Source organism: Argentina silus, assembly GCF_951799395.1.
Source record: "Argentina silus genome assembly, chromosome: 17".
Classification (NCBI taxonomy): domain Eukaryota; kingdom Metazoa; phylum Chordata; class Actinopteri; order Argentiniformes; family Argentinidae; genus Argentina; species Argentina silus.
Genome location: NC_139671.1, coordinates 5,119,892 through 5,128,345, shown reverse-complemented (window position 1 = coordinate 5,128,345; position 8,454 = coordinate 5,119,892). Strand labels below are relative to the sequence as shown.

The 8,454-nt window shown below is 39.9% G+C and overlaps 1 protein-coding gene across 1 annotated transcript; it reads left to right on the top strand.

The window, feature by feature from the left end:
• The first annotated feature begins 2,028 nt into the window (after nucleotides 1-2,028).
• tmed10 (transmembrane p24 trafficking protein 10) lies at nucleotides 2,029-7,823 on the top strand. The gene is made up of 5 exons (XM_083688942.1): nucleotides 2,029-2,250; nucleotides 4,056-4,176; nucleotides 4,468-4,541; nucleotides 5,847-5,973; nucleotides 6,267-7,823. Exons 1-5 carry the CDS (start codon nucleotides 2,074-2,076, stop codon nucleotides 6,386-6,388), a joined length of 621 nt encoding a protein of 206 aa, XP_083545068.1. The 5' UTR covers nucleotides 2,029-2,073; the 3' UTR covers nucleotides 6,389-7,823.
• Nucleotides 7,824-8,454: the final 631 nt, after the last annotated feature.

Genomic DNA, 8,454 nt, shown 5'->3' with positions numbered 1-8,454 from the left:
TCAGTGATTCCCTGTGTGTGTCTGCACTGAATGTCTGACACAATGAAGATATACAATAACAGAGTGTGTGGCCCAAAACATAATGTTTATAACCAACAACACAATGCAACCAAATGTCTTGGGGCAGAGCAGCTCTCAACATCAGCCTATTTAAGGTAATACTTTGCCATACATGCTGTCATCGGTGTTATGCAAACATGGGCATTTTTGAAGACAGATAAGAGATGAGAAGAAGCCAATTTGGAGCTGTACTATTACATTTTCCATACTCTCCAAATGCTATGCATGACTGGTCTGACATCTGGTGTTGAAACTCCTATTAAGTCAGGGATTGATTCATCATGACTAGCAATGGTTGGAGTCTCTCCGTTGCAGTTGTTTGTTTTCACACTCGCTCCTACAATAAAGGTCACTGTCTCAGATAGTGAGAGCAATTAGATTGAGGGTGTGGAGACACAATTGCGTCATTCCGCCTGCTCATAATGACAGAGGTCATATCCCTTAACTTCTGACCTGGTTAATGACAAGAGCAATGGAACCAATGATTCAACGTCATAAGAATTGTATTCACACTGATAAAATTGCACTGCAGTCTGGACAGTTTCCTGGCAAAATATCAGGCTTCTTTCTATTGATTTCATCTGAGGCTGACCTGAAATAATAAAGGAATAAAGGTTACATTTTATAAAGCATAGGATTAATATTAGTTCAGTGTATGTGGCAGCATATGACAGATTCTGAGTTTGTTTTGATGTACTAGGCTGTAATACTAGAGGGACTTCGCTGTCCAATGATTACTGCTCACTCAATGACAGACTCTCCACTTAGAAGACTGAATAGAGTGTTGTTTAGTAATTGGTTAATCCCTGAGCTGCTGACAACAAAATAATAGCCTTGGGGATTTTCTACATACCCCAGTGAACTCTGAATATGATATTCCTGTTTTATAATACAGTTAAGGATTAACCTTTTACATACTAATAAGGTATGTAATGCAAAACCTTTTCAGACTTTGAAAACGTCTGATGCCAATTGTAACAGACAGATCTTGTATTTTACCCTGATTACAGAGGTGAACAGAAAGGACAATATGGAAGGAAAATATCAGAGCCAGCAAGGATATATTATAAAACATTTTTGTGAATTCAGCAGTGTAAAAATAGCATTACTTAAAGAGAAAACATGAACTCAACACTATGAGGATCCATTAGTTCAAATGCTCTGTAACCAATGTGTTGTTTTGGCACTGTGGATTGATTAAAAATAAAGGCCATATACTTCTGGACTAATTAACGTGATATTTAATGTCATTTAATGTCACTGAACAGATTGCTATAGACCAGGATCTACATAACGAAATCATACTTTACATATCTGTAAGAGTGTCTGTTATTGGAAATAATCACACTGATTCCGTCCTTCCTACTACACATTATAGTCTGATAGAATAGAAAACAACCCCTATGTATCGCCCAAGTGGTTTGTGTTTTTTCTTTTACCAGTACAGTATTTTTCTAGTTGTAACTCTCCAGGAATCATCATATGTCTTAGCAATCAATCTACCATGAATAACAGTCGATCCAAAGTAATTCAATACTGCTGTTAAATCTAAATAATCATATAGATGGGCACACATTCAAATATAGTATATGTTTTCAACAATCTAACCATTTTTATTGTTAAGGCATATAAAGGAATACTGTTTGGCTTATGGCGCAAATGTTCTAGTCTAGTGCACTTTATCTAACTTCTTCACTGTAGATTCCAGTGCACTTCATCTACATTTTTCAGTGTAGATTCCAGTGCACTTCATCTAAATTCTTCACTGTAGATTCCAGTGCACTTCATCTAAATTCTTCACTGTAGATTCCAGTGCACTTCATCTAAATTCTTCAGTGTAGATTCCAGTGCACTTCATCTAAATTCTTCACTGTAGATTCGAGTGCACAGCAAGTCCTTTCCTTCAGCCCTCCGTGACAGCAGCGGCGCTACCGAGGGGAGACGCGACATCCAGACGAGCTCTTTACCTTGTTTCTACCGCACGGGCTTCGGGTGTGTTTCGGGCTAGCAGCCATGGCTCGGTTTGCTGCTGTACTACTTTTACCGGTTCTTATTGAATCGGTATTTTCAATTTCTTTCTTCTTACCCGTCAATTCGAGGAAATGTTTGCGAGAAGAGATCCACAAAGACGTTCTAGTCACCGGGGAGTATGAAATCACCGAACAGTCGAACACCAAAACTAATCTGAAGGTGGGTTTGATGATGATGATGATGGTGGTAGTACCGACGCTAGCTAGGCAAGGCTAGCCCAGCTAGCTATTTTGAGTAGGCCCCAAACTCTGAAGTTGTATATGTATTCGTCTGACAAACATTCGAATGTAAAAATAAGACATGGATACAGTGTGTTTAACTGAATTCACAGCCAGGTAGGTCTTGTAATGGCCTCTTGGTCGCTGCTGTTGGGAATGTGGATGGTGACAGCTGTTGTTAGCCCCTTAGTTTGATAGATAGCTACTACTAGCTGCTAGCCTTAGGCCTGACACAGTCACAGGTCCTTCCTGGTTCTTGTCAATGTCCCAGCCTGGTCTATCCCAGAAACCAACCCTCATGTTTTTGAGAATGATTGTCCATTCCTGTATCCCAACGTTGTTAAATAGGAGTATTGACATTTTTGAACATGATTAGTTATAGTGTTGCACATATCTTTAGCTCGCAACGTTCAGTTTCAGATGGTGAACTCGCATTCAGGATGTAACACGTCAGTCTTAACTCCCCCCCCCCCCCCCTGTGATACGTGTAGCTCGCCAGGCTCCCCTAGGTTGATGTAACATGCTTGCGAATCCATATCATCTTGTGGATGTCAACAAAGATTAATGAAGGCGTGTTGATGGCTCACACTTCTCCACGAACACCCATTTCCCTCGTTTATCTTCTGGTGACATTGACGACTTCTATATGTTTTCGAGTCGCTCTATGAGCAAGGAGGAAAACATGACAATACTGACAACTTTCATCACCAGCTGTCAAAGGCATGTGTCCTCCCTGACGAGAATCCAGACGCTGTTGCAAAATGCCTGGAAATGATTGTCTTCGTACTGTGAAGCGTTTGGAAATTGGTGTCCCCTGAGAAAATCAGACAAACCTCTTGGATTTCGTAAATAAGATTATGACATTTTGATTTCGTAAATAAGATTATGACATTTTGATTTCGTTTGAAGACAGCGGTTTGCACCTGACCTTCTGTCTACATTGCAGTGTTATTGGTTCCAACCAATAAGATTATATTTGAAGTGATTTACAGTAAACTTGATCATTATTAGGTGACATGGCCTGTGATAAAGTTGTTGCGGTTACGGAAATTATTTATGTCAATTTGGGGTCATGAGCCAAAAAGGTTTGGGAACCCCTGGACTAGATATTATATCCAGATAGGGCTGTCACCCATTTAAAATAAATAAATAAATAAAATAATACATATATATAAAAATTATACTAACCCTAACTTGCATTTGTATCACTTTGCTTAAAGTAATTGCATCAACTGTAAACTCACTGGCTAGGTAAATGCCTGGCTTGCAATACAGTAAGTTAACACACTGCCTGGCTTGCTAAAAGCAAGCTACACACTAATTAACTGAACTGTGAACACAGCCAGCTAGCTATGATAACTATATGATTAGCTAAATATCAGAAATTGCCTGCCAGTATGTTCATTTGAGCCGTGAGTGGAATGCAGGTTTCGATACCTCAGAAATAGGGTGCATTTCGAAAGTGGATTTCTCAAAATGAGTGTTCAGTAATACTCACACTGTAACCGGCTCTTTCTCACTCATTATTGGGAGTTAAGAGACAAAAAGGAAGCTGACATTCTCATCTATTCATCAGCCATCAGAATTCAAAATATGTTTAGGGGTCCGACTGAAAATGATGGAGCAAGCCACAGATGAGAGGGGACGTGCGGCATGACTTGTTAACCTGAGCACACTTATGTGTGCTGTGATTCTTGTCCAATGTATGTATTATATAGTCCCTGATCATGTCTATTACCTTATCAGATCACAGACTCCTCAAGCCACACCCTCTACTCAAAGGAAGATGCTTCAAAAGGAAAGTTTGCATTCACCACAGAGGATTATGACATGTTCGAAGTATGCTTTGAGAGCAAATCACCCATGGGTAGGTGTTTACTTCTATCCCAACCTTTTCAGCATGCACAGAATAACCCAGAGTCTAATAAACCAGATGTCAAATGTCTTCAATTATTGCCCAAGGAACACACTTTCTTTTCATGTTAAGTGGATGAGCAGCCTCATCTTGTGAGAACATTTGGTGAAAAGGGGTGATGCAATGTATAACAGGCAGCACTAAGTTCATTGGCTGTGTAGTGGGGGGTGGTGCATGCCCGTTAGAAGTACAGTTTCCCCATCACATTTACTTCATCCCAAATATTTTCCCAATGTCAACTAGGAACTGGGAGGGTCCCAGACCAGCTTGTCAATCTGGACATGAAGCATGGCGTGGAGGCCAAAAACTACGAAGAGGTGAGTTGAAGCACTGGTACTGCTGGTAAAGTGGTAATTACTTGGTATTGGTTACACTATTTTCTAGTTTCGTAAAAGTATTTTGGTAAGATGATGGATAACGACTTTTAAATTTAAAGTCCTTTTTCATCTTTGGTCATCAAAATGCTGCATTTTGCGACCAACATGTTTTCTCATAAATGCTTGCATTGCCTTGTAAAAGTACTGATGCGCTTCATTCCCCTGTGATTTTTTGAATTGTAACTGCCGCTGGTAGCTGTCTGTGTTTCTCTGGGGATGTGTTGATAGTGCTAAATAGAGAAGCGAGGCAGCCCTGTGAAATGAGAATCACTCTCCACCCACACACTCGCAACTGTGTTCTACTGAAATCCCAGCCCTTGAGTGGGCCAGGGGACTACTGGGGCCTCTAACTATCGGCATGCCTGTGTGGGTGGCTGTACTGTTCGTGCATGCACACTACGCATTGGACGCTGGTGTGTGAGTGTATTACCATAATCGTAGCAGATGGAATTTTAGGCCAGGAAATGGTGAGAAATCCCTATGCTGTTACAAAATGTCTGTACGTGATGTCTTCCGACTGTGAAGTGTTATCTGTTTGTTCCTCTCGCACTCAAAACACTTTCTTTCATTCTCTTATCACGGTTAAAAACAATTAATTGGATAACCTTTACATAACTGATTCTCAATTTATTGGAGGCTTTTAAGACTAAAGAGGGAGGGAGGAGCCCTCTGCATACCAGACAGATTGCACTATGTACAATGTTCCCTGCTTAAAGAAAATACAAAAGAAAAAAATAATAATAAGCAAAACTGTGCCTTGCACTGCTCTGCGCAGCTCAAGAGTGACATCTACTGGACAGACTGGGTCATAGCTAGGTAGCTCAAGCTTCCTGTTCTAATTCTCTTATCTCTACTCTAACCAACATTTCCATCCCTTTTGCCTGTACCACTGACCATCAAATAACATGGGGTCAATATACAATCCGGTAAACAGTCATTTGCAAGGAATCTGTGTTGTTTTTATTTGATTATATTTGCCCTTTATTTAACCAGAGAAGTTGTTGAGATTTCTTATCTCTCTCTTGAGCCATGGCCAAGAACGCAGCATACCTACACATACATAAGAGATACCACATGGATGGATTTGCTTGGTAAAAACTTAAAATAACTTAAAACAGCAGGCTTCCTATTGGTGAGCGGTTAAAGACATGTGCATTCCATCGTCAACAGCTCTCCAATCTGGCATTTAAAACCCTCCATCGCAATATAATGGTCACGTTTCAAGCCCCTCTGTTCTCCATTCAGATTGCCAAGGTGGAGAAATTGAAGCCCCTGGAGGTGGAGCTAAGGCGGCTGGAAGACCTGTCAGAATCCATCGTCAACGACTTTGCCTACATGAAGAAAAGAGAGGAGGAGATGAGAGATACCAATGGTAAGAACACCGGCACTACAGAGTAATCCACTGAATAGTGCCATTTCGGCTAAATTGGGTCTTAAAAAAAATGTATCAGTGTGAATGTGAACACCCCATTCCACCATCCTTTACACTGGACTGATTTGTCATAGCTCATGGTGTATTTACAATGCATACTTCTATCAACGCATTTAAAAAAAAAAAAAAAAAGTTTTTAAATTAAATATTTTTTCTATCCCAATTCTGTCAAATCGAATCTCAGCCCTGTCCACACAATATCTTTTAATTCCGTCTGTTTGCTTTTCTTTCAGAGTCGACCAACACTCGTGTGCTGTACTTCAGCATCTTCTCCATGTGCTGTCTGATCGGCCTCGCCACCTGGCAAGTCTTTTACCTGCGCCGCTTCTTCAAGGCAAAGAAGCTCATCGAGTAGAGCACCCCCCCCCCCCTCCCCACCACCAGACTCGCTGCCCAGGCCTAGGGGAGGCAGCCAGCAGCGCATTGCATCCAACATCCACCCTCCGCGGACTAGCTTCAGCAAACCACAGCAAAAGGGGTTGAGCAGAGCAACTCTAGTTTCAGGGGTGGGAAAGAGCACCAAGGGTTAACTTTCTGAAAAGCAGCACACAGGGTGTGTTCAGTGGCGTGAAACGTGAAAAGTGTTGCTGGTAGAAACGTACTTTATTGAAAATAGTAAGATTAGTCTATTCGGTACATTGCATTTCTATCTGTAACGGTTTGAACCTTTCATTCTGGTGAATAGGTACCTGTTGCTTTGATCGATTGTCATTTAAAATGTACAGTTTGAATTTTTAGTTCAGTTTATTTTGTTTGGATGGATGCGCCATGAGAGAATGTCTATTGCCCTTCTATTGTTGTACAAAATCTTTGCCAAGCCAAGCAAACTAGATCCTTGGTGCTCTTTTATTAAGTGAAGGTCTATCTGAAAAGCAGGTGGAATGTGGTTACTCTGAAGAGAACTATGGCAACCACTGAACTTTTTGTGTTTTGTCAGTTAATTTGCATACATGTTTGGTAGCTAAATTTGACAGTCTAGCTTGTTTTGTAAATGCTATTCAGTTAATATTGCAGGTATTTGGGGGTTTCATAAGTTATCAGGGAAAGAATATCATATTACTTCAAAACTAGGTCATTTATATAAAAAAAAACATTGCATGTTCTTACATTGTTTTTAAAAGATTTCCAAAAACAAAATGTCACCAATTAGTCTCCTATGTTACCAACTGAAGCTGTTGTACTGTAAGTCAATGGCCTTCTTAATTGCTCTTTTTCCCCTTTATGAGACCCCTTGAATCAGACTATGGGCAGAACATGCACCACATGATATGCGTGCCAGTCCTGTGTTGACTAAGTATGTGTTGACCATTTTCTATCATCAAATCCAGATTGTGTTGACAATGAGGATCATAATGCCATTTTACATGCCAGCTTTGAATTGGTGGTGGTTTTGTAGTTAAATGGAAAATGTCCCAACTTTTCCTCGGATGTGTTCCATTTTGAGTAGTTCATTTATTTTCTGCATACAATTCCAGGTGAAACTATTTGCTTCCTGCTCTTGGGGATCAATTTCAATTGACTACATCCAATATCCATCCAGCTTGCTTTCATTTGATCGTTAATATGGGTTTTGGGTTACATGGTTTGGGTAGTAAAGATCAGTGGTAAAGATATTTCAACACATTTTTGTCACTTTAACTACTGCATTGGTCAATTAAGTGGGTACCTTTTTAACAGTGAGCATTATCAATGTGTTCAATCAATGATTTCTATGCTGATTGATATCAATTTTGTAAAGTTTTGTGTTGGGCTTTTATTCAATAAAACATTGGATGGATTTACAAAAATAATGCTTCTGCAGGATTTGTCTACACCTGAAGACGGGCCTGTCATAGTCAAAGTTCTTTGTCACACACTCTGCGAGCAGAACAGTGAGAACATTTATTATAACATTAACAATATATGGATAGGTGGTAGTGGGCAGTGCAAAATATAGTATGTACAATAATATATAAATAATTAAATACACTGCATTCCATCTGTTTTGGAAAGAGAAAGCATTTTTATCTTCTTTTAGCTCTATACTCCAAAAGTTTGTATTTGAAATCACAATTACGACGAGGTTAAAATAGATGTTGAAATGTTTTCTTTTTTCAGATTGGTTTCACCATTTAGAAATAACAACCCTTTTTATACATAGTCCCCCTATTTCAGGGCACCAAAAGTACTGGAAAGTTGGCTTGACAGGTGTTTCTGTTAGTCAGGTGTGTTCCGTCACATCGTTTGTGCAGGCATAAGAGAGCTGTCAATGTCTAGTAATGATTCTAGACTTTGCTTTGCCTTTGGAGTCTGCTATTGGTGTCTGTCAACATGAGGACCAAAGAGACATGAATGAGAGTCAGGGAAGCCAGTATGAGGCTGAAATATCAGAAAATCTATCAGAAACATAGCCAAAACCTTAGACCTATCAAACAGTTTGGT

Coding starts and splice junctions, on each gene's coding strand:
- tmed10 (XM_083688942.1), top strand. CDS start 2,074: ATGGCTCGGTTTGCTGCTGTACTACTTTTACCGGTTCTTATTGAATCG. Junction 2,251..4,055: donor ACACCAAAACTAATCTGAAG/GTGGGTTTGATG, acceptor TTACCTTATCAG/ATCACAGACTCCTCAAGCCA. Junction 4,542..5,846: donor AGGCCAAAAACTACGAAGAG/GTGAGTTGAAGC, acceptor TTCTCCATTCAG/ATTGCCAAGGTGGAGAAATT.